This window comes from Megalobrama amblycephala, linkage group LG11 (genome assembly GCF_018812025.1).
Source record: "Megalobrama amblycephala isolate DHTTF-2021 linkage group LG11, ASM1881202v1, whole genome shotgun sequence".
NCBI classification, from domain to species: Eukaryota; Metazoa; Chordata; class Actinopteri; order Cypriniformes; family Xenocyprididae; genus Megalobrama; species Megalobrama amblycephala.
Window position 1 is genome coordinate 1,624,490 of NC_063054.1, and position 27,445 is coordinate 1,651,934.

General features: G+C 35.8%; 1 protein-coding gene across 2 annotated transcripts in view; it reads left to right on the top strand.

The window, feature by feature from the left end:
- LOC125278866 (NACHT, LRR and PYD domains-containing protein 3-like) overlaps window positions 1-27,445 on the top strand; it is a 52,821-nt gene that overhangs the window by 20,608 nt on the left and 4,768 nt on the right. The window contains exon 7 of one of the 2 annotated variants that reach the window (XM_048208260.1): window positions 8,068-9,807. The exons of the other annotated variant lie outside the window; for it this stretch is intronic. Coding sequence (XP_048064217.1) covers window positions 8,068-8,603 — 536 coding nt within the window. The 3' untranslated portion in view covers window positions 8,604-9,807. Of the gene's footprint in view, window positions 1-8,067; window positions 9,808-27,445 lie in introns of those variants that run through there. 2 annotated transcript variants of the gene reach the window in all.

Consider the following 27,445-nt stretch of genomic DNA (forward strand, 5'->3'; position numbering starts at 1 on the left):
GAAAAACAACGTCTTTTTGTGCAAATAGAGGCTAGTGTTGTCACGATACCAAAATTTTGACTTCGATACGATACCTAACTTAAGTATCACGATACCGATTCTTAAACGATACTACGGCAAAAACCTAAAACAGCAGGAAAAGTAAATAAATAACACATGACATAACTACTTCACCAGTGTGGAGGCTGATAATTCTGGATTTGAGCTTCATTGCCAAGAAGTTGTTAATATATTTTTTAATGTTTATTATTTTCATGCTCAATAAAATTGTAAATTATTTGCTGTTATGCTTCTTTTTATATATATGTAGGTGTTTTTAACAATAAGATTATTGTAAAAATTAGATTAGCCTACTGTAAATACTTAAAAGCAATGTTATTAAAGCATAAATTGGTTTAAAATAACTGTATATACCCTTCACATATTTATGTATTTTTAAATTAATTTTATTTTTGCAACCAGATATCACTTATTAAACTTAGACTCAATAATACACCTCAGGTCTGCTTGCACGAGTAAAATAAATAAATAACACTCATTTAATGTTTGAGAGCATAAACATAATGCTAATTCTTTGTACAAATCGGGATATTTGACGGTAAGATGCTTTTGACTCCTTTCGCTTGCGTTATTTTGTAACATCTTTTGCAGATGGGCTTTGTGGTGTCCGTGGGCTTGCTCTGACAGTCGGCAATGTAAGCAAAATAATGCCATATTTCGCTTCGTGCATCTGCTTTCTCAACAATTTGTGGACGGTCTGCAATAGCACCTGTATTTGCAACCATACCTCTCGTTTCGTCACGTAAAAGCCGTTGCGCAGTTGAGAGGAATAAACACGCACTCAGTGAAGCAGCGCGCTGCACGCACACTGCCCCCTGCTGTTGCACATTAGGAAATACAGCTGGCACTCAAAGTACCGGTACTAATAAAATGAAGAACCGGACCGTTTTTAAAAGCAGGGTATCGCAATACCTTTCTAGTACCGGTATATCGTGCAACACTAATAGAGGCAAATGCTGATGTTTGTACTACTAAGTTGGGATGCACTAATGTGCTTACTCACAAGATCTTTCTGACACAAGAAATGCCTAAAGTCTTATCGTGTTTCCCCATCCAAATTGAGCATTATGAAAGAACACATAAAAAAGATGTTGGAAAATAAAATCATTGAACCCTCATCTTCAGCCTGGGCTGCTCCTATGGTTATGATACCTAAGAAAACAGGGGGACTTAAATTTTTCATGGATTATCGTAAATTAAATGCTGTCTCACAAACAGATGCTTACCCATTACCTACTCTTCAGGAAATCCTGGAATCGCTGGCTGGAGCAGCCATTTTTTCCACTTTAGACTTGAATAGTGGATATTGGATATTGGTCCTTATGGACAAAGCAAGCAAAGACAAGACTGCCTTTGTGTGTCCTCTAGGGTTATTTCAATACAATGTGACGCCTTTTGGACTTAAAAATGCTCCCGCAACCTTTCAAAGGTTGATTGAACAAGTTTTGGGGGAATTTCGTGGCACCATCTGCTTTGTATATTTGGATGATATCATTATTTATTCTCCCACTGTTGAGCAGCATTTCCAGGATGTGCAAGCTGTCTTAGACAAACTACGAGAGGCCAATCTCACTGTTAACATGCAAAAGAGTCATTTCTTCTGTACCTTTTCGAAATTTCTTGGTCATGTAGTCTCCCCAGCAGGAGTGGAGGCTGATCCTGAAAAAATAAAGGCAGTACAGGAATTTCCTACACCTAAATCTCTGAAAGAACTCCAAAGATTTCTCGGAATGGCTGGGTGGTATCATCGTTTTGTGCCCAACTTTTCTCAGCTCACTGAACCTTTAAATGCCTTAAAACGAAAAGGTAGTAAGTTTGTGTGGAGTGAAAAGTGCCAAGAATCTTTTGAAGCTCTAAAGAAACATCTTGTATCCCCACCAATCTTGGGACATCCAAAATTAGACCTTCCTTTTGTTGTATATACTGATGCTAGTGATGTCGGGTTGGGTGCAGTACTTGTACAACAAGTGGGATTTGGAAAAGAAGAAGTTCTAGCCTTTGCTAGTCGTAGTTTAAATAAAGCTGAGAGAAACTACTCCACAACAGAAAAAGAATGCTTGGCTGTGGTTTGGGCTATTGAGAAGTGGAGGTATTATTTGGAAGGGAGAAATTTCACAGATCACTCCTCCCTTGTGTGGGTTTTTAAAACCCAAAAGCCCAGCACACGCCTGATTCGATGGGCTCTAAGACTCCAAGAATTCAATTTTGTAGTTGATTATAGAAAAAGGAAGTATAATACTGTCCCAGATGCACTATCACGAGCCTCTGTTGAGAAATCTGGATTATTCTTACCCAGCTGTGCCACTGTGCTGTCAACCAAGAAAGAAATATCTAAGGACTTGCAAGTCTCAGATGAGGAGATATGGAAGGCACAACAAACTGATTCAGATATCCAATCTCTTTATATGACCATCATGGAGACTGGACAACCTATTATTGTAAATTCTACCACCACCTTTACAATCTTGGAAGACAAGGTTTATAGAGTGCAGCAATTACCACACAAAACCATCTATCAGATTTACATTCCTACTTCTCCTCATACTAAACTCCTTCCGACTTTTCATGAGGATCTATTAGCTGGACATCTTGGCCGTTTTAAAACCTACAAAAGACTGCAGACTCTTGTATACTGGCCCAAAATGAATGCTGATGTTGTAGAATATGTTCGGTGTTGCCAGCAATGTCTGTTGTACAAACCAAAAGGTAGAAGATTGGCCCTGGGAAATGTTAGGAGTTGACATTATAGGGCCCTTTCCACGAAGCCCTAATTGGAATATATACCTTTTGGTGTTTGTGGATTATTATACACATTGGGTGGAGTTATTTCCTCTTCGACAGGCTACGACAGAATCAGTTGTCAGAATAATGACAAAGGACATCTTCACTAGATGGGGAGTACCTGATTTTATTCTGTCCGATCAAGGTTCTCAGTTTGTATCTGCTCTCTTTGAAGAAACCTATAAACAGTGGAATGTTTCCCCAAAACAAACAACAACCTATCACCCACAGACCAATATGACAGAGAGGATAAATCGTACATTGAAAATGATGATCTCTATGTATATTGGCAACCATCACAAACCGTGGGATAAAGATTTACCTGAGTTCCGCTTTGCCTTGAATTCTGCTGTTCATGAATTGATTGGTATAACACCAGCTGAGTTGAATTTGAATAGATCATTGAGAGGTCCTCTTGATGTCTTGTTATGACCTAGGGCAGGGGTCGGCAACCCAAAATGTTCAAAGAGTCATATTGGACCAAAAAAACAAAAAACAAATCTGTCTGGAGCCGCAAAAAATTAAAAGCCTTATATAAGCCTTATATGAAGGCAACACAGGCTGTAAGTGTATATTAGCTATATTAGCCTACTATCAAAATGACTAACTAGGCTACAAATACATAATGAGGTATTCCCGAGGTATATATTTAAAAACTGCTGAAAGCTACAGAAAAAAGAAGCAAATGGATCGGTGCAATCCACAGAAACAGCTGGACTCCAGCAGAGAAACATGGATTTGCAGTTATCTTTTTGTGTCAAATTGTTGGATTTTGAGGTAAAATCATTCCATATATATTGTATTGTTATATATTATGTTGACAAATCATCTATTAAATATTTTCCATCTTATATTCTGCATAATTGTGCGTTTTAAAATAAACACTGACAAAAACTATACTATAAAACTATATGTTTTAGGGATGGACAATATGACGATATATATAACATTGATATAACGTTAAGTAATTACGCGGATTTAAGCCTAAGTTACCTATATTGTAGTTATATAAAATATTCACAGGCAGATTTGCTTTATGTATTTCCTCGGCGTCAAATCAGGCACATATAAATGTCAGGAAACACGACTCCTGGCTACATGTCAATATCCATGGATTAGGTTTATTTGACAAGTTGTAAGAAACACTTTCGAGTCCAACCTTTAGTGTAATTCGTTTGTTTTTACTCGCGTTTTCGCAGTTTCCTCTTTTAAATCCAGTCACGCAGCAGGTTCTTTTGCCAATCAGTCCAGCTGAGGGAGCGCGCTTTCGGCGGGAAAGTGACGTCGATGGCTATGACGCAAATCTTCGTTGACAGAAATGTTGAAATTTAATATGTATTATACACATTTTTACAGCATTGAAAAACGTTAAGAATGTTTGTGTCATGTTTGTCCTCCTACATAAACCATATGAAAACAAAAAATATATATTTTTTCCATTTTAATACATTTTTGAAAAAGCTCCAGGGAGCCACTAGGGGAGCGCTAAAGAGCCGCATGCGGCTCTAGAGCCGCGGGTTGCCGACCTCCGACCTAGGGAATATAATTCAAAATCTTCTGTCTTTGCTCAAGTGGGGAAACTGAGTAGAATGCAGGAATTTGTCAGTAAGAACCTATGTAAAGCTAAAAGACATCAGAAAAGAAATTATGATAAGAACGAAGAAGAGAAAGAGAAAGTATGTATGAGGAAGAGAAAGCAAGTATGAGGAGCAAGACAGAGTTTAGTTACGAACTTACCCTTACTCCAAAAACTTAAAATTTTTCTGGATGATTTGCCAGACTGGCACCCCTCTTAGTACACACAAAATCGTCATGTGACTTGATGAGGACATTTATTAGATTCCTTTGGGTACGGTTTAATTGCTGAGAACTTAAAATTTGTCTGGATGATTTGCCAGGCTGGCACCCCTCTTAGTACACACAAAATCGTGATCAAATACAATCCCTATCTTATCCTGTTTCTTTAGTTTTATTTTGTTCACAAATTCAAATGACCCTTCACAACCCAAAGCAAGTAAAAAAACATATATTCACATATTCAAAAAGTGCAATACAAAGTTAATAATACCCATACACATATTCCATCAGTATTATAAATCCACACATAGCACATGAAAACCAATATACAAAAAATGTACAAATTCATAGCTACTGTCTCCTAACACTGGACATTTTCTTTTTCTGTGAATAGTTTTTTTAAATTGATTGTCCTGCTTTATTGCAGTCTATATCAAATGTATGCAAACTATTTTATTACAGTGGTGACCCCGCCATAGTCTAATATATCCCGCCAGTTTTATAATGAATATAAGATCACTAACACTGTGTTTTGCGTCATTGCATTGGCAAAGCATTCGGCAATTGAACACATAACAAAATCGCGATATAGCTTAGTGCGCTTATCACACGTCAAAGGCTGATCTAATAAAATTTCAGAATGTTCATGAAAGAAGTGCTGTGAGTTTAACCAGCATTTTTCTGTGTATCCAATTTAAGTTCCCGTTTGGTTTAAGTGCAGGTCCGGTTCCAGAATCATATCATTGAGGTTGCTTCTGAAATAAGTGAGGGTGCTATAGTAAAGTGCAGATGTAATGTGTAAACAACGGCTCCAACATAATAAGAATAGCAATGTCATTACTTTTACAAACAATTGGAATAGAATTTCAAAAATATTGATAAAAAAATTCTAATATTTTTCTAGTCTGCATTTACACTGCTTATTATTATTATTATTATTAATGCATATTTTTGTCCCGTGTTACAGTTATGGTAGCACTTCAGAAACTGCAGAGTGCAATTGGTCGTCAGTCCTCATGAAAAACAAAACTCATATTAAAATTCTGAATGTATTATATATAAAGTGTGCAAAGAGCACTTCCTTTATAATCACTAAAAAGTTATAACTAATCTTAGTTATAGCTGTCTACACTGCACAATGAGTCTCTTACATCATGTCTACACTTTGTTAATGAGAGGCTTCGCGAGCATGCAAACAGCATTCAAACTCAGTGCTGAACAAAAACTTCTGGTGAGCAGATTCTCTAACTTCCAGGAGTAACTGAGGGTGCTCTTGCTTGCGTTTGAGAGAGTGCTTGGTGCGTAGAACTGCATTGGTGTGACATTTGTAGCAATTTTGCGCTTTGACAGTCAATGTGAGATATAGGCTAGATTATTTGAGTATTGTGTCTTTTGATATAGTTTACAAAATAAAACAGTACACTTTGAAATCATAATTGTAGTGCATTCCATTGTTTTAAACCCCAAACATCTTACTTAAACACTCTTCATTAACAGTTATCTAGTTATTTGTAACAGGCTATGTCATAAAAAAAATAAAAAAAATCAAAGGTTCAATGTAGCTAGCTACTTTTTGATAGTAACTTGTAGTGTAGCTTATTACTTCAGAAGGGTAGCTTGACTGTAGTTTAACTACTTTAATTTATGAGTAGCTTGTAGTTTGTCAAACTACAGTTTCAGAGTAGCTTCCCCAACACTGCATATAGGTGCACATTACTAACGCGCTCTTTAAATAACATTGACATTGACTTCAGACCAGGTTTCAGTTGGTCAATGGCGCAGTCTATTTCAGTTGCCTCAAAATAACAATGCACCAACAATGAGCTTGAGCACACCTCGTTTTCAGACCAGCATGGTCATGGGCACACAAATGGGCACAAATGCCTTTAATGCTTTTGCTTTTTATTTAAACAACATAGCGCTGGACGTGAAAATGATAACTGTGTTGGGCTGAAACTAGCAAAAAACACTTGCATCACGCCTGGCGACTCATTGTGCCAGGTGTGTGATAGGGCACTACGACTTTATTCAACAATTTCTTCTCTTCCCTGTCATTCTCCTATGCTACGCTGCATAATTAATGACAGAAATTTAAGTTTTTGGTGAATAAACCCTTTATACCTGCATATATAGCTACTATACAGATCCATTCAGAATTACTAAACAGAAAAATACAAATGAAAAATAAAAACATTCTGAATGTGTCGAAAAGCATCAATCTGAAGGCAGGTCGACGTCATCAGTGAATAGTTCCTCTGTCAAAGCAAGTGTTTGTGTCTGTGTTTGGAGCATCTGATGCCTGTATGTACAACGCTGACCCTCAAAAACTTCCCTAAAACTTTACTAGTGCGGCACAGCTTTGCTTTATCCAACCGAAATATTAAAGCATTAGTCCACTTTCAAATAAAATTTTCCTGATAATTTACTCACCCCCATGTCATCCAAGATGTCCATGTCTTTCTTTCTTCAGTCGAAAAGAAATTAAGGTTTTTGATGAAAACATTCCAGGATTATTCTCCTTATAGTGGACTTCAATGGTTGAAGGTCAAAATTACAGTTTCAGTGCAGCTTCAAAGAGCTTTAAACAATACTAGACGAGGAATAAGAGTCTTATCTAGCGAAACGATCGGTCATTTTCGGAAAAAAATGTAAATGTATATGCTTTATATAACAAATGATCGCCTTTGTAAGGGCTTCCGTCAAAACCACATTTCCATATTCTTCAAAACTTTTACGCTGTATGTCCTACGCCTTCCCTATTCTACTTATGGAATGAAAGCAGCGGCAGTTACATTTTTTCCATAAGTAGAATAGGGAAGGCCATACAGGACATACAAAGTAAGCTTTTTGAAGAATACGGAAAGCGGAAGCACTTACAAAGGCGATCATTTATTTATATAAAGCATATACATTTACATTTTTTCAACAACTGACCAATCATTTCGCTAGATAAGACTCTTATTCCTCGTCTGGTATCGTTTAAAGCTCTTTGAAGCTGCACTGAAATTGTAATTTTGACCTTCAACTGTTTGGAGTCCATTGAAATCCATTATAAGGAGGATAATCATGGAATGTTTCATCAAAAACCTTCATTTCTTTTCAACTGAAGAAAGAACGACATGAACATCTTGGGTGACATGGGGGTGAGTAAATTATCAGGAAAATGTTATTTTAAAGTGGACTAATCCTTTAAGCTTGCGTACAGGAGTTGAAAATGCAACCGCTCAGTCTCCATCTCACACAGCGCAATGAGAAAAGGCTTGGCCTGATCGAAAACAATCAGTCACAGTATACAAGTGGTGCTTTGTTAATTTTCATTTTAATGCATTAATAATGAATTAAAGGAATATATCTAAATTCATTTTAAATAATCTCACAGCCCCCAGTTGAGAACCAGTGTTATAGATGTTTCTCTGTTCTTGTGTTTAGATGCCTGTGATCTCACACTGGATCCAAACACAGCAAACACTCGTCTCATTCTGTCTGAGGAGAACAGGAAGGTGACTTGTGTAGAAGAGCATCAGTCGTATCCTGATCATCCAGAGAGATTTGATGTGTATCATCAGGTTCTGTGTGGAGAGAGTCTGACTGAATGTTGTTACTGGGAGGCTGAATGGAGCGGATGTGTTGAAATATCTGTGACATATAAAGAAATTAGCAGGAAAGGACGGAGTGATGACTGTGTGTTTGGATACAATGACAAATCCTGGAGTCTGTACTGCTCTGATAACAGAATCACTGTCCGTCACAATAATAACATCACTGAAATACCTGCCATCCGTTCATCCTCTAATAGAGCAGGAGTGTATGTGGACGTGTCGGCCGGCACTCTGTCCTTCTACAGTGTCTCTGACACACACACACTCACACACTTACACACATTCAACACCACATTCACTGAACCCCTCTGTGCTGGATTTAGGGTTTATAATGATTCTTCAGTGTCTCTGTGTCAGATTAAATAACACACACACACTTGTAAATCCTCTTTCTAACATCCACATGGCTATAGAGTCATCAAATCTCACATAATTACATTTGTATTAATTCCTTTTTAATTAATGTTTTTCATTAACATCTAGAAAAAGTTATAAATCACCTGCTTTAATATGTATATTGTAGTGCTGTCAACGTTAACGCGTTAACGTATGCGATTAATTCAAAATCCTAAATGCATTAAAATATTTTAACGCATATTTAATGCAAAAAAATTATGTAAGCATGTGAAATTGCGTCATATTGAAATTCACGTCACGCAGTTAGATGATCTTAAAGTCCATGATGATTATATCAGAGATGGCAGAGAGAATTATTCATTCCAGTGTCCATTTCGCTTTAAAACTGAAACTCTCTGTCATATTCTGTCATTGTAACTGAAGAGCGTGAGCCCTCCCATTTGGCACACGCTTGCGCCGCAGTTCATCCCAAATTTGACGACGCATTAATAAAAGGGTTTGTTGAAAACAATGTGCAAAACAGACAGACGGATTTGGCTAATGTATGTTTCAGTCGATGGATGTGTATTCTAGTTTCCCAATACGTTACAACTGCGATGATCAAAAGAATATGGACAAAACAGTCTAAACAAATGTTCAATGATGTACCGAAAGCTCTATGCCCAGTCATTTACATCGTCATCACCAGGGTGTTGATAGCTCTCGAGTGCATGTGAGACCTGAACATGTCACGTTGCTATCTTTGTTTAAAGTAAACTCATTTAAACCATGACGTGAAAGAGAGCTTGCGCACTCTGTGAGGAGATTTGTGCATGCGCTCATCCGAAGTGCGTTCATGGAGAACCACGTCAAAGCACGCAAATTATCTTTTAAGTCTTGCACCTAAACGGACAAATTCTCAGATAAATTATGTCAACATGCCCATCTTAGCGAGTATCCTAACAAACATAGTAGGTTATGTCTTAAGAAAAACAGACAGCGCATGTTTATCAGGCTAACTTTTTTTCTCCTGCGTCCACACGAAACCACTGAAATGACTCTTGACTGAATAGCTTTTGTAATTTCATGTTTCATGTTTATTTAATTTGATGTGAGTTGTTGTTAGTTTGTATGCAGTTATTTTATATTTGATTACTTTGTTCAATTTCTGTATCTGAAAACTATTGTTAGATAGTTGAAAAACCTGTAAAGCATTGTTGATTTGTTTTTTTGTTGTTGTTGTTCTGTATGAATTATATTAAATCATATCATTTGGTTATGTGGTGTCCTTTTTTGGAAAGACATCTAAATTTACCTTGAAAAATGCAGTTTAGTGAAAATCGCACTTCAATCTGATGGTTTACTTTGTTGGATATAGGCAATGATGGCAAAATGGACATGTTTAACAAGATAAATTCACGATAAGTGTGCGATTAAGTTCAAGTTCACGTTTATTTATAAAGCACATTTAAAAACAATGTGTTGTACCAAAGTGCTGTACAATTTTACACAAAAGATAAAAGATAATAAAAATAATACATAAGATAAAATATAAAACATGCAAGATAGACCATAAACCATCCAAAATGCCTCATATAATTCAGGAAACATCATAAGCTACAGAAAATCTTTAGTCTTTAAGCTAGATTTAAAAGTGTCCAATATGGGTGAAGACCTCAAGCCAACTGGAAGCGCATTCCACAACCTAGGAGCCGCAACTGCATAAGCTCGGTCACCCTTGATCTTTAAGCGTGACCGAGGAACTGAGAGAAGGAATTTATTGCATGAGCGGAGAGATCTGGAGTGGAGAGATCTGGAGCAGAGTAAGGATGAAGAAGATCGGAAGTGTACTGTGGTGCTAACCCATGTAAAGCTTTATACACATACAGCAGAACCTTGAAGTCAACTCTGTATCTGACCGGTAACCAATGTAAGGTGGAAAGAACAGGAGTGATGTGTTCTGTCTTTCTAGTTCTCATCAGAAGTCTAGCTGCCGCATTCTGAACCAATTGCAAACGTTGTGTGGAGGATTGAGGTAGACCTGTGTATAGTGAATTGCAGTAGTCAAGCCGGGTTGTAACAAGTGCATGGATCACTACTTCTAGGTCTTTCTTTGAGAGGAACTGTTTTAATTTGGTGATGGACCGGAGATGAAAGAAGCTTCCTTTGACAACAGAATTTATCTGCTTATTGAATAATGTCAGAATCAAAGATAACGCCAAGGTTCTTAACTCTATTTTGCAATGTTAAAAACAGGGAACTCAACTGGTTTTCCATATTAGCGACACACAAAGGTGATCCAAAAGCAATGGCCTCAGTTTTGTCCCCATTTAACTTTAGGAATTTTTCAGACAGCCACATTTTAACTTCCTCCAGACAGGAGATAAAATTTAAAATGGAATTTCCATTGCTGGACTTGACAGGAAGAAGCAGTTCACTAAATGATTAATCATGGTTAACCGTGCTTAAAAAATAATCTATTGACAACTCTAGTATATTGTAAACTGGTTATCAAATTTAATAACAGTACATTTGTGATTGATTTAAACATGAAGTGGTTTATGAATGATTGATGTGAACCTACTACATGTCTACATGACATTTTTCCAACAAATTTTTTGTTGCAGGTTTTTAATGTTGTTGGGCCTAGAATTTTAGCTATAATAAATAAATCCCTTCTTACAGGTGTTGTTCCTAAATACCTAAAACATGCAACCATTAAACACTTGACCCAACCATTCTTTCAAATTACAGACCTATTTCCAATTTATCTTTTATTTCTAAAATCTTAGAGAAAGTTGTCCTGGAAAAACTGCAGAGTCATTTGGAGTTAAATAATGTTTTTGAAGAATTCTAATCTGGGTTTAGAAAACATCACAGTACTGAGTCAGCTTTACTAAAAGTCTTTAATGATATTTTGTTGTCTGTTGACTCAGAGGATTCTGTGATACTCTTACTTTTAGATCTAAGTGCTGCCTTTGACACTGTGGACCACAAAATTCTGATCTCACAACTTGAACAATGTGTGGGAATTAAAGGTTGTACTCTAAATTGGTTTAAGTCCTATTTGAATGCTAGAACATTTTCTGTTTGTCTTGATAGTTTCTCCTGTATATTTTTGGATTATGGAGTTCCTCAGGTCTCCATTCTGGCCCCTGCTTTGTTCTCGTTGTATATGCTTCCTTTGGGGACTATTCTGTCATTTCATTTTTCTGCTGATGACACCCAAATCTATCTGCCCTTAAAGAAAAAGACAAAAAAGCTTTAAGCTCATTAACAGCATGCTTGTCTGATATTAAGTCTTGGTTTTCTTTTAATTTTTTGCATCTAAATGAGAGCAAAATTGAGGTTATTGTTTTCGGGCCTACAGATGTGTTAGCAAATTCTGATGGTGACCTGGGAGATTTGGTCCCTTATGCAAAACACTTTGTGAAAAACTTGGGTGTTATTTTTGATTTTGCCCTTAAATTTGACAGATTAATGCTGTAATTAAATCTATATTTTTTTTCCAATTAAGACTATTATCTAAAACTAAGAGTTTTCTAACATTTGCTGAGTTTGAGAGAGTAATCCATTTGTTAATTTCATAGAGGCTTGACTATTGTAATTCTCTTTATATTGGAATGAGCCAATCCAATATTATTCATCTTCAGATGGTACAAAATGCAGCAGCCAGGCTCTTGACTGGAACACAGAAATGTAATCATATTTCCCCCAATGTTACAAGCGTTGCACTGGCTGCTGGTTTGTTATAGAATTGATTTTAAAATCCTGCTTTTTGTTTTTAAAGCCCTGAATGGATTAGCTCCAAAATATCTCTCTGAACTTTTGAAATTAAATAACTGATAGATCATTATGGTCATCTAATCAAAGATTGCTGATGGTTCTGAGATCTAGACTTAAGAAGAGGGGTGACCATGCCTTTTCTATCATTGGTAAAATTGTGGAATAGTCTTCCTCTATCCTTAAGACTATCCACAGAGTCTGAATTTAAATCTATGTTGAAAACTTACTTTTTCTCTCAGGCCAACAACTGTATTTGATTTTTAACATTGATTTTTGAATAGTGTTTCTGATGTAAACTCCCTATTATTGCTTTGCGGACTTTCTTTTTTTAGATATTTATCCTCTTGTACAGCACAATGGCCAACTTCTGTACTTATTGTGCTATATAAATAAAATTTTGATTGATTGATTGAGAGTAAATAGCTTCTGCCAACAAGGTGGGATATTTGCTCTTGGTTTAAATAAACACTCCATTCTACATTTATTTACTTCATAAGTATTAAGGATGAGGATTAAAAAAATACTATTTATTCTAAATATTTTAGATCAAAAACAAAATACTTTAGACTTTGACATTAACTATGTATATTAAATATACAAATGCCCATAGCATTTTAAAAAGTTATTAATTTCCAGATCTTCAAATAAAACTTTTAAAATTAGTTTCCTCATATATTCAGGTATTCCAAGACTGGGGGGAAAAAGTTTGTTTAATAATTTGGGATTTAAACACACAAATACAAACACCCAGACTGTAAAGTTTTAAAGAAAATGAAAGAAAATGTTACAAATCCAATAGTTCTAAACATGGTAAGAGTGTGGCATGAAACACAGAGATATTTGAATATCTTGTATACAAATTCAGTATCTCGTTACTGCCCTATATGGGGAAATGCAAAATTTATTCCGGGCAGAACAGATGTAGGCTTCAAATTATAAGCAGAGAAAGGTATTAAGCAAATAAAAGATTTGTATATAGAAGATAGACTAATGTCCTTTCAAGAAGTGAGTACTAAATTTGGTATATCTAAAAAATAATTTTTTTAGGTATTTGCAAATAAGGAGTTTTATTTTGTCATTTCAGAAGTGTTTTATAAATATACCACCTTTATCCATCTTGGAAAAGGAAGTAACCAAAAATTGTTATAGTTTGGGTCGGATTTCACTTTTATATAATATGTTTGTAGAAGGATCTCATGAGTCTGCAAATTCTCGATTAGAAGCATGGAGAAAGGATCTCAATGAGGAAATATCAATGACTGACTGGAGAGAGGTCTGTAAAGATGCTCAGATGCAAACTGTTAATACAAGATTAAAATTGTTACAATATAATTGGCTGATGCGAGTATATGTAACTCCAGTTTTATTAAATAAATTCAATGAAAATAATACAGACATCTGTCCTAAATGCAATTCATGTAAAGGCACTTTTTTTCATTGTGTATGGGAGTGTGAAGAGATCTTGAAATTCTGGAAGGGAGTGCAGATTATGATAGACAAAATAATCAATGTCACACTTTCTCTTGAACCAAAAATCTTTATATTAAAAATATATCCTATTAATCTTAATTTGAGGAGAAGAGAATATATATTTGTTCAAATGTGTACTCTACAAGCTAAACGTCTTATAGCACTTCATTGGAAAAAAATAGAGGCACCAAGTAGGGAGATGGCTCAAAGAAATGTCAATGAATATGTCGCTGGAGAAAATAACATATATTATTAAAGGCAGATATAAGGCTTTTGAAGATGCTTGGAACCCTTTTATGATTTTCTTAGGAAAAGAAAACAATGGGGATATATCTGATGGGATGTTAAAAGATATGTAAGAAAAGTATTATTTTATGTTGTATTAGGAGGCCTTAATTCTTTTTTTTGGGGGGGGGGGGGGTATGTATTTGTGAATGTGTATGTATTGTTTTGTATTGTTTTCCTTTATGTTGATTAATTGTATGTGAACATGTGGGTTTAAAAAGCATGAGGAACCTGAAACACTTTCTGTTCATCAAACACCTTTTGTCAAGAAGAAAAATGTATAGAATTCTGCTGCAATACCATCATTGCCATGGTGACTTGTTAAATCTGGATCACAGCAATCTATTTCTATTGCACTAATTGAATTTACATGTTTTAGGGAATCCAGAAAGGAAGTATCAGAGTCAGTGCAATAGCTGGATTTATAAAGACGAGAATAAAAGTGAAGTGAAAAGTGAGAGAAAGCTTGATAATCATCAGTGACGATCATCAGGATTGTGTTACGTTTACCACACTGTCTTTCAAGATTGAAGAAATATGAGGGATTTTGTTCAACTTTTTCCAACCACTTAACTCTGGATCTGACAAAGGCCCTTCTCACGAGCTCTGATGACGACACAGCTGTTTCACAATTGGCCGGATTAACCAAAGACACCGATCACGTGTGTTTCCTGTTTATTCTGACACATTCAGCTCAGATGATACTCACAAATTCATGTTTTTTGTTTTTTTACAGTAAAAACTCTTTTCATGTAATCTTAATGTTATATTGTGTCATGTTTATCAAAATAAAACAGATACAAAATATATAGACCCACTTTATTGGTATTTAAATAGTTTAGGCCAGTGGAGGTATTGTTTTTTTTTTTTTTTTTTGACACACAAAAAGTACTCTTGTCGCTATGTTGAACTTTACTCTTGTACATTTAGATGCTGTATTTGGCACAGTATTGCATGAAAAGTTTTTCTATTTTCACTATTTATCAAATAAAAAGCCTATCTAGCACTGATAGGTTCACTCTGTTTTTATCAGGGCAGACTGGAACTGATGTGTTTGTGTTTCAGGGACGAGCAGCAGGAGATTCACACTGAAAGTAGGTGTAAATCTGCAGTCAAAGGTCAGAACAGAGACTCACACATGCGGTTTCTCTGCTGTACGTTGGTCTTTGGACACTCTCAGTGGATTTGCGTGTGGTTTCGTTGAGCTCTGATCTGATGCTCTTCTGAGAAGCACTGAATCATTTTTAAGGAAGCATTTGAGTCAAGAGAATTTAATATCAAAGAAAGAGAGCTATAGCACAGAAAAAAATTCAGTTATCCAAGAGGAATGCATGGAGAAAATTCTGCAGAAAGTGCAATTAGTCTATTGATTATGGGTTTATGGTACATGGAGCAGCATCAAAAAGTGTTATGGAAAAATGACACAGAAAACAGTTCAGAGCTTTTAGACTTAGAACTGGTGCTATTAAAACCCCTACTAATGCATTATTGATGGAAACTGAAGAATTATCATTATACTTAAGGTGGTTAAAGCATCACTGATGTATTGGGTTAAGATAAAGGGATCTGGAGAGGAGCAACGTACAACAAAGGTGATGGGAGATTGTTTGGGAATATTCACAACAACGAAAAAGGTGAAGAATTTGATTGAAGTATCAATTAGATACGTGGTTAGAGTCGTGTGATGTTCATCCCTGGATAATTCCAGTTCCTGGTACACAAAAGAAAGAACGGGCCAGTGGCGGCTGGTGCAAAAAATATTTGGGGGGGCACAAAAAAAAAAAAAAAATTTAGAACTGCAGGAATGAATAGGCTAATTGTTAAATAACCATTTAACAAGTGATATAATAATGTATCTATCTAAAACATGGAAAATTCAGTATTTAAAGCATTCCATAGGGCTGAGATCTAAAAAAAAAAAATCTGTATTTAATTAAAAAATTTTTTATTTAAGATCCTGCCCAATATTGTCATAGAAACAATGTTCATATTGAAGGCTATAAAAGCAAACATGAATGTAACTATGTAGTATATGCTATAAATTATGTGCAAAAAAGGGGTCAAATCACATTAGGCCTAGGCTACATTCTAAAATTGTACCTTTACAATCTAAAAACAAAATGTTTTTTGAAGCAGAAATTAAATACACTAAACTAAAAATGAAAATAAATAAAAACAAAAGAACAGACTAATAATTATTATTATTTTGATTATCCTACAATAGTCACTTTACACAGTTACTGCTATCGTACAAATACACTTAGTTGTAGGTTCCAAATTCTACATATGACATAATTATGTTCGCCAACAAAAACAAATTTTCAACAAATATTTTGAGCAAAATGTATTTTACTCAGATTGAACTCCGTCTGTTCGTCGCGCGACGGCGCTCGTTCACGGAAGTTTGTGCTTGCTGAAGGCTCGTCCACGCCTGACTGCAAAATGGAAATATTTTCTCGACTTTCTAACTTTTACAGATGGAGAATATGTCTGTGAAATGTAAATTATGCACTGAGTAAATTATTAAATGTCACTTCAGCTTAAAAAAAATATTAATAGAGGTATGTTTGTTTCCACCAATTGCTGCACAAGTTAAGGTTACGTATGATGACGAAGGCACGTTAGTGCGAGCCCTCCCGGAACCCATAGAGATTGCATTGGAGTGCCTGCAGTTCGAAAAAAAAGTTATTTGAATGGAAGTCTATGGGAGCAGTCGGGGCAAATCTCCGCCAGTGCCCAAGGAAGTCGACCGGAAGTTGAAGTCGGCCGGGTGCCGCCATCTTGTAGCAGAACTTCACTTGCGTTAGCATCCCCATTGACTCCCATTCATTTTGGCGTCACTTTGACAGTGAATAACTTTACATCTGAGGCGTTTAAAGACTCCATTTGTCCATTATTTATTTCTAAAGATACACGACAATGTATAAAGGGCTCCATTACCTTCTATGTTACATTATGGCCCCGTAGATACAGTTTTTGTAAAAATAGGCTAACGATTGCGTCATAACTACTCGACTCTCTGTCGCACAGAGAAATTACCGTACAGACAGGAGGAGAAGCTCGCAGGCAATAGTATGCATTAACTTAATATGGCGTACTGGCGTTACATTTTAAAATACTATACAAAATAATTAATCAGAATACTTACTCCTGCTCACTCACGCCAAAGAACTCCCCGCTCAAGCTCGCCGTCTCTGCAAGATTAACGATGGCAGTTTGCACGCACAGCTACTAGAAGATTTACATCTGTCAGACAGGTTGCTGACGTCATCAAGCTTAGTTTGAGTCTGCGCGTCAGAAACGGAAGTGCTAAAAATCGCTAAAAATGGGCTTCACTTGTCTCAATTGAGTTCCAATGGGGTCGCTGTGTCCATTTCTTTTACTGTCTATGATCTCAGCCAGACTGAAATGCCCAAAAAGAGGCGGTACTCCACAGAGCGTGACTCGGCGCTGATTGGACTATATCCAGAGGCAGAACAAACAGCCTAGCAGTGAGTGACAGCTAGCGTAACTTTGTGGTTGAATGTGATTGAAAAATCCGTCACTTTTCTCACTTTGGTGGTGCGTCGCACTATTGCCCTAATGAAGAAACCGCCCCTGGAACGGGCTGAAAAGAATACAGATAATATTGGATATTTGGTTCAAGAGTATGTTAGAGGAAATATTATCATTATTTGCCAATATTCACAGATGGATCTAAAGATCCAGGGAATGATCATGTTGGAGTAGGAGTGAACACACCTGAGTTTGATATAAACATGCAGAAGAATCAATGATAAATTATCAATATTCACAGCAGAAGTGCGGTGCCATAGTTTCAGGATTACAGTATAGACCTTATGTAGCCCCGCCCCTTTTCAGCGTTGCGCTCGTTGTCTTTTGACTTCCGGTTTGTATTTCCACAGCGATATTACATTTATGAATGAACTGCTCGTTTAAAAATCTTCCCGACCTACTGACATTTGTTAAGACATCTGCTTTAAACATAACAATGCTCATGATAACTTTCATTAACTCTACAACAAGTAAATCCACTTAACCAACTAATTATTCTTTGACAGCGATGCCATAGAAATGTACAGAGCTACCGCAAAACGGAAGTTCAAAGACAATTTTATAAAGATGGCGGCGCGCTTGTTTCTCTGGTAAATAAGGTCTATAAATAAAAGAAATAAGACCTGAGAGTGATCATCTGTTCAGATTGTGTCAGCTCTTACGCCGGGTTCACACCGCAAGCGGCAGCAGAGCGGAAGCAGCGCGTGAGCGTGAACTGCAGCTGCAGAGACGCGCGAGTATTCACACTGGAAGCGTTTGTACAGCGTCACAGCAGCGACTCGAAGCTACATATAAAGTGAGCATTTCTTTACAAAGACAGCTATAAATTTGTTTTTATAATTGGTCATTGTTAAACTTGATAGTCTTGAAAGTTTGTTAACATGCAAAGTGTACAACACTCACATATAAACGTAAAATAAAAACAAATAATAAAAAAATAAAAGCCTCGTGTCATCCATTGCTGCACACAAATGAGGGTAAGCTTTGTGTTTTACATCATCTGACGCATGAACATGTTTACAAGACTGCAAACCCGGCGAAAAAGACAGCAAACTCGGGTTTGATTTGAGTATGCAAGAGCCTATATTGCTGTCTGTGTAATAACTAAAATAATGTTTATATATCATATTTTCTGGCTCGTTTAGTTTAGTTTTCTATAATATACCATACTTTAGCCCAAACTGAATAATTAAAAACAAGTTTAAATGAGTAAATCTTCTATAAATATTTTTTAATATTGATTTTCTTTCATACTTCAATTCTTGTTAAAACACACTAGATATACTTATTCTGTGCATTTTGAGCACTTTTTGTGTGAAATCATATTTATTTTGTCCATCAAAGGTGTACTTTCACTTGAGCGTTAGCAGCGCAGCAAAAATAGACCCAGCGCCGAAACGATCGCGGCACTGCTGCTTCTGCTCTGCTCCTGCTCCGCGCTGCCGCGCAGCCTCTGCGTGCGGTGTGAACGCTCTCATCTGTTAACATGGGCGCCGAAAAAATACGCGCTGCTTCTGCTCTGCTGCCGCTTGCGGTGTGAACCCGGCCTTAGTCTGAATTCAAATGAAACAATAAGAGATGATTTATTAAAGGAAATATCAATGATAGTGTTGAGAATACAAAGAACTGGAATTATTGTTGTGTGGAAGGCAATGAATCAGAATATGAATATGACTGCAAAGAGTGCATTGAAATTAAAGAATGAAGAAATAATGAAAGGTGAGGCCAAATTAATAATAAGAATAGCAAACTAAAAACCCTTTTTAAAATGGGAAAATGCATATCAGATAATTGTGATGTTTGTAGGCTAATGTCACTGAAAATTTTGAGCATGTTATAATAAGGTGTAAACAATATAATTTAGAGAGGAATATATAGCAAGAAAATATGTATGAAGTGGAGAGAAATAGTTTGAAGCAACTGCAGATGCCACACGCTGGTGACAAACAGTGTAAATGCAGTCCAAACATGCATAAAAACACCTTTTACAAACCAACTGCAAATGTTTTATTGAACGTCTAATCTATTAAATGCAATTAACAAATCATCTAATACCATTAAATATGAAGTGTCTGTATAATATGTTATTTTATTAAATTGTAGTTATTTTTACGCAGAGCTTGGTTATCAGGTCTCTCCTCCCTTTTATTATACAAATGTGGCATTACAATTATTATTAAAATTATTTCTACAAATTTATAAAAAATGAATAAAAGAACACTAATTGTATAGACACTTCATATTTAATTGTAGATTACACTTTCATGAAAATGTGCATTTGGTTTATTTAAAGAGGTGTCATTATACATGTTTGGGCTGAGATCTCATTGCAGTTACACAGTTTTGACCAACAGGTGTCGCCAGCGTGTTTCAAGCGCTTTAGAAGACTGAACCATTTTTTAAAAAATCACTAAACATTCAACAGTATGTTAATACCAAAGATCATAGCCTATATAAAATCAATGACAAAACAAAGATCCCTCTAGGGGGAAAAGTTGAAGGAAAACTCTCAAATAAATGCAATGTAGATAAACATTCATAAATAGAAACAAAATACATCATAGGCTATTTATTACAAGATTACACATTTTCATGGAGTGTATAGCCTATTGATTAATTAATTGCAAAAGCTTTCATTTAGAAATACTTAATACATTATAACAAAATGGAAGGAAGTGGAAAGAAATTAATTGAAATGTAGATGGAAGTAGGCAAGGCTTTAATAAAGTTTTTAAACATTTAACGATAGACTGAAACCCACCAGAAAACTAAAAGAAGCAGAGTTGGGCGGGGTTTATTTGTTGTTGACGCTGGAGGCCTCCTGCGCTTCCGCGTTCTGCATTCTGAGGAAAGTAAAACCGAAAGTAAAGACTCGATTCCTACAAAATGTAATTTTAAAACTATCACATTACGGTAAGTTTATTTATTGTCTTTTAATATCATGCCATATTATTGTGCAATGTTTTCTGTTTGCTTTCATATTAAATTCAATCTTTAAATTTTAACAGTCATTATAGAAAGTTGTTTGTCGAGCTCTAGAGATTCTGTTCTTAGTTTAGATTCATTTACGTATTCATTACAATCTGAGAAATACAAAGGAAATGTAAACATTTAAATTATATCGAAACACGACCGCGCTTCTGCAACGTTGGGTCGATCGATTCACAGACGTTCAGGTTTAGCGATAAGTTTCATTATGACATAGAAATTTATTTTAAATGGCCATAAAACACTATAAAAATCCCTATTGAAGTCACTGGTTGTTGATATTGAAAAGATGAAGCCATGATAAATAATGTGGTACGTTATGTCAGATAATTTTTCACACGCACACACAAAACAAAACAAAACAAAACAAAACAAAACCCACCACCAACAACAGCGTGAAGTTTTCAGACAAAGTTTTTTAAACCTCCTGAAGTATTCATTATTTCCTAAATGTTTTGAGAATCCATGTTTATGGTATGATGTCTTGAATAGTGAGTGGGGGAAAAAATACTCATGAAATTAGTAGATATCATAGACTGATTAATAACAGTACCAGCACATTTTTTTTTTTTTTTTTTTTTTTTTTTGTAAGTGAAAAAAGAATGAATGTTTTGGAATAATATGATTACAGTGAAATTTGAGTCAATGTGATTTGTAGTTAATTTTTTTAATGAACTTCTTTGTTTAATAATACATTGAAACTCAATCATTTGAACAATTTAACAGGCTACATGTCTAAGCCTTCAGGGTTTATTCACTAGTGTTTTAACAACTAAAAATCAGTAATTAAAATAATCATCAACAGATGTGATTATCAGTTGGATATGAGCACTGACACAGAGAAGCTGTCAGTCACTTTACAGCAGCAGAAAACACATGACCCCTCTGAACAGAGAGAGATTCAGGCTTTTGCTCATGTTGTTGAAGTTCAGTGTATTTTTTCCATGTGCCCATGAGTTTTCATGCCTCACAAGCATGTTTAAATGCTTTAAAACAGGGGTCTCCAAACTCGGTCCTGTAGGGTTAGACTTTAGCTCCAACACCAATTAAACACACCTTAACCAGCTAATCAAGATCAAACTAGGCATACATGAAACTTCCAGGCAGGTGTGTTGAGGAAAGTTGGAGCTAAACTCTTCAGGACAGAGTGTGGAGACCCCTGATTTAAACTAAAATTATAGCATATGTTGTAGACTAATTTTATCATATAATCTACACTACACATCATGTCATATGCATGTTATATGGTTAAATATGTGTGAGAGTGTGAGTGCATGTGTGAGTGTGTGTATCTGTCTTTGCGAAGCGTTTAGCTCGTAACATGGCAACAGTCGGAGGACGACACAATCAGCAGTGGTTCAGTTACGCGTCAGAAACTCTAGACAACAAACTGACTAATGATAAATAAAACAGCAGGCAGAACTAAAGGTAGAATTATTTTGATGTGTTTTCTCAGTATCTCCAAGAAGAGGAAGAGTCTGAAATCTTCATCTGCAGAACCCAGCTGTGTGTCTATGAAGAGTGACGGATTCATGATTCATCCTCTTAATTTCAGAGAAACAGTGACTCCTGATCAACTGTGAGTATTAACATGAGGTTGGTGATTTAACTGCTCCAATAAAAACACACTGAATGTACACAGTTCAGAGATGAGTTCAATTATTTCTAATTTCACCTCATATCTGTGGACAAACGTTCAGTGATGGAAAATGAACTTTGATCCAAATGTCCAGAGATAAGAAACTCGATGGCTAATTGAATCTCTGATTTCAGATTGAGGATGAGGTTTTGGTTTCTTCCTCATTTCTTACTTAAACCTTTTAGTGAATTTGTTCCTGGTCTCTATCACATTTAGCTGTTTGCTGGAGGATTGAAACACTTTTCCTTTTCTTTGCATTTTTATGCTTTTTCTTTGAAGCTGCTTTTAAGCAATGTGTCATATAGTTTTAATCTGTTCTTGTTTTGTTATTTCAGCAGAGCAGATGGAGAGCGAAGCATCTCTCAAGGAGCCGCCTCAGTCTTCTGTCTGAACAACATTTTAAGGAACGTTACGGCATCCCTGAATAGACATGATCAACCAATAAATGATGAACCTCAAACTCTGACTGAAATGTACATCCACTTCCTGCTGATTCAGATCAACATGAGGAATCAGAAATATGAAGAGAAAGATCCAGAGAAACTCCTGCAGTCCAACAGAGAAGTGATTGTGAAACTTGCTGAAGTGGCTTTCAGTCAGCTGATGAAGGGCAATGTGATGTTCTATGAGGAGGACCTGAGAGAGAGCGGCATAGACGTCACTGACGCCTCAGTGTATTCTGGGATTTGCACTGAGATCTTTAAGGAGGAATGTGTGATTCATCAGAGGAAAGTCTATAGCTTCATTCATCTGAGCGTTCAGGAGTTTCTTGCTGCTTTCTATGTGTTTTACTGCTATTTAACGAAGAACAAGGAACCACTGCATGAATTCAGATTTTATAGATCTGATGAAGAGTCTCTGTATGATCTACTAACATCAGCAGTAGATAAAGCCCTTGAGAGCAGGAATGGACAGCTGGATCTGTTCCTGCGGTTCCTGCTGGGCGTTTCACTGGAGTCCAATCAGAGACTCTTACAGGATCTACTGACACACACAGAGGAAAGCTCAAAGAACATCAGGAGAACCACACAGTACATTCAACAGAAGATTAAAGATCCACATAATATTTATCATCTCTCAGATGATCAATCCATCAATCTGTTCCTCTGTCTGCTGGAAGTGAAAGATCAGACTCTGTCCAGAGAGATTCAAGAGTTTGTGAAATCAGACAAACACTCAAAGGTGTTTCTCTCTCCGTCTCACTGCTCAACAATCGCCTACATGATTCAGATATCAGAGGAGGTGCTGGATGAGTTTGATCTGAAGAAATACAACACATCAGATGAGGGGAGAAGAAGACTGATACCAGCTGTGATCAACTGCAGAAAAGCTCTGTGAGTGTTAATTATTAAGAAATGAAGAATCATGTTTAATAATTAATCTACTCTAGCAACATTTCCTAAATAAGAGATTTTATCCTAAATAAGATTACAGCCTTAAAGGGGTCATAACATGCCATCAATGGAAATTAAGCTGTCAGTCAAATTAACATTATTTAATAAACAGATTTCCACTCTAATCTAAAATTATATAACACAATACATGTAACCATTTAAAAAAAAAAAGACGTTTTGTTATAGCTTTTGTAGCAAGAGCACCACCATCTTGCAGTTCTACAACCTGTGATGTCACGGTTGGTTGATTAATGAAGAATATTAGTATATAATATTATTATTATTTATGATTATTTATCATAACTAATTATTTACAATATATGATTAATATTAAATATCAATATTATTATTAAATTATTTTTAACTAATATATTTTTATAAATTGTACAGTTTAGTATAATTTCGATTCTGGTCTTTGATTTTTCTGCGTTTTACTAGTTGTTGTAATGGTTCCTAGTAATAGATAAACTCATAATATCTGTAGTTGACCAGTAGAGGGCTCCAGCACTGTTTACAAGGCAATTCCAGGCTGATAAAAAAGGTGAACAAAAATAATTCAGGACTCCAGCAGTGAAGGAAAAGTTGGTTAAAAACGATCAGAAAGATCGTTTTTATCAGAAAAGATGATGGCGAGGAAGATGACGGGATTAGGGATAATGTTTGGAGATTCGCCGGATCCACCGTATGGAGTCCTGATTGTGGCTTTCCAGTTTCCATCTTTCACTGGCACTGTCTTTCTCTTTCACTATCTGTCCTCCACTGTCTGTCTTTAACTGTATCTGTTGAACTCAGGCAAGACAACCAACCCCGTGACGTCACAGGCTGTAGAACTGCAATATGGTGGCGCTCTTGCTAGTACAAAACATAACAAAACATATTTTTTTTCTTATAAATGGTTACATTTATTGTTTTTCATTAGAGTGGAAATTGGTTTACTAAATAATATTAACTTATTGCTTTATTTCAATGTAATGTGTTCATTGAAGTGCACATAATGTTAGTACAGTTTTTGCTCAAAAACAGTCATATATTTGCACAACATGATTATTTTCCAGTCTCAGTCTGACTCTTGTCAGTAAATGTCTGCTGTTGTGATTGTCTAACATCATTGCATTTCTCCTCATCTCCTCACTACTCACCGCTGCTGGACACTTATGAAACTGATCAGGTAAAGTAGGTGTTGAAGTGCTGTTCTGCAGGCGTTCAGATGCAGTCAGTGAATCTCAGAGGAGTCTCTCAGATTCATAATTCAAATCCCAGATTTGATATCTTCAGCAAAGCATTGATACATTTTTCAGTGTTTAAATATCTGAAAGTACAGCAGTAGAGTTGCCCTCTAATAGTCAACCAAACGATAATCAATGAGAAGAGCCTCGTCAACCAAATTTTACTTAGTTGGTTATTCACAGAAAAAAACTCCACTGGTAGTGGCGAAGTAACATAGATTGTGACGGACAGATCGTTAACACAGCTGGTCCGTGTGGTAATTATGTCGAGCAGGAAATCCAATGGGTGGATCATTTTGAAAAAGTAAAGAATGGCTTAAATAAGTAGTAGCCTAACATTAGCCACTTTACATGGCTGCTATTATTAGACGCATATCCAAGTGCTCATGCAGAGTTTGGAAGTTTAATTAACACCACACTTTAGGTTTGCTGCTACATATTTATTTATTTGTTTGTTTTATAATGTATAGGCCAGTGTTTTTCAAACCTGTTCCTGGAGACACACCAACAGTGCTCATTTTGGACGCCTCCTTTATCTGACTCATCTGTTTCTGGTCTTGGAGTCTCTACTAACAAGCTGATGAGTTGTATCAGGTGTATTTGATTAGGAAGAGTTAAAATGTGTAGTGCTAAAATCCAGATAACTGACTAATCCATGTACGAAGAAGGTTCTTCGTACATGGATTAGTCAGTTATCTGGATTTTACTGTTGAGGATTTGACATGATCCAGGATTGTTAGGTTTTTTGAAGCTCATCCCAGAGTTGCTGTTATCATAGCAACTGGTCCGTAAGCTCAAACCTGCTCTGGAGAAGCTTATTTTGTAATTTGAACAGATATTTTAGGAATGGCTTGATGCAGATAACAGAGTAAGAAAATGCTGTCTGCTGTGCCATTAAAAATTTTCTTGATACTTAATAAGTTTGAATAAATATGCTTCACAGGAAAAATTAAATGAATTGATAATTACAACATTGAAATACAAATGTAAATCCTGTACAAATACCAGAAATCGTTCAATTATGTAAATAATTGGGAATCATGTAACAAACAGTACATATTTCATTAATCTATCATAAGTTTTATGTCATTTTGGTCACTTGGTTGTTTCCTTATAAAGGTCCAGATATCAAGTTTTTCGTCAGGTGTGTGATGTTCTTCTTTAATATGATGTCATTACGTTGCTTACGTTATTTTGAGTATCGATACATCTGCTCTTTCCAGTGAACACAAGAACACGCAGTAATCTCAGACAGCTTAATCCAGATATTTTAATCAAATCTGCAAATTCGTTTGAAGAACCAAATTAGCAAGAGATCAGTTATTATGATTAGACGATCTGGCATCTGTCAAATCTCAGAAGAACGGACCCCTGGTGTGCCTCTTGGAACAGGGTTGGGAAACACTTATATAGGCTGTATTTATTTTGTTTCGATCCTAACCTCAGAAAAAGTTTTTATTCAGTGTTAAGGCTACTTGTCCGTCATCTAGAGCTGGGAGATATGGCAAAAAAAAAAAAAATCTAGATTTTTTTCAGAACGATTGACTGATTCACAATTTCAATTTCGATTTTTTTAATGTTTAACAAGTCAACTTAAAAACTTAACTATAATATGATTCAAGTAACATTCTCTTTATTATCCCCTTAAGCCTGAAGTGTCCCACCAAAGTGTTAGTTTTGCCCCTAAAAACTCTTTTTGTACAATAAGATCAAAGAAGTGTTATCCCACAAAATATTTTTTACAAAGGTTTATTTCTGAGGACTTTGGTGTAAATTGCTCCTCCTATGGTCTCTAAAATGAAGATCTGTTTCATTTATTTTGGTATTGTTGGGTATACTAAGAATCTGTGGAAAAACATTTGGAGAATTTTTTTGTGGTATAATTCCTGGAAGTTAATTGAAATATGAAAATGTTATTCGAGGTTATACACATTTTGAAACAGAACAGTCAGATGTTTTTTACTTAATCTTATTTTGTTTCTCGCCAAATATTTTGCACACAAATGTAAATATTGTAAGTGTAAACTTTTCCTTAGCCTTTTTCTGGAAGAGTTAAAACTGTATATGTATTTGATTTCTAACTCTTCCAACATTATTTTCTTTCCCTCTGGCATGTAATATATTACTGTCATCCTGTGTTTCATTTGTTTAAAAAAATCATTTCTCAGAAATCACTTACTGCACTTTTAATGAACCTGAATGATAAAATTATAAGACTATCTCATACTCACAAGCTCATCTTATTTTGATTCAGGCTGGAATGTTAAAAATATTTTGTTCCAGATTCCTGAGGACAGACAACTGGCAACATATTTTACATGCCATTATTGTTTTATGTTCTTTCAACTCTTCTAGTCTTTCTCGCTGTAATCTCACCTGTTGGTGTTGTGAGAGTTTGTCATCGGCTCTTCAATCCTCAAACTGTCAGCTGCAGATACTGAGGTATTTAGGAACATATGAAACATAATTTACAATCAGCTGGTCATGTTGGTCAATGTTGATGTGTTTGTAGATGATCTGACTGTTGAT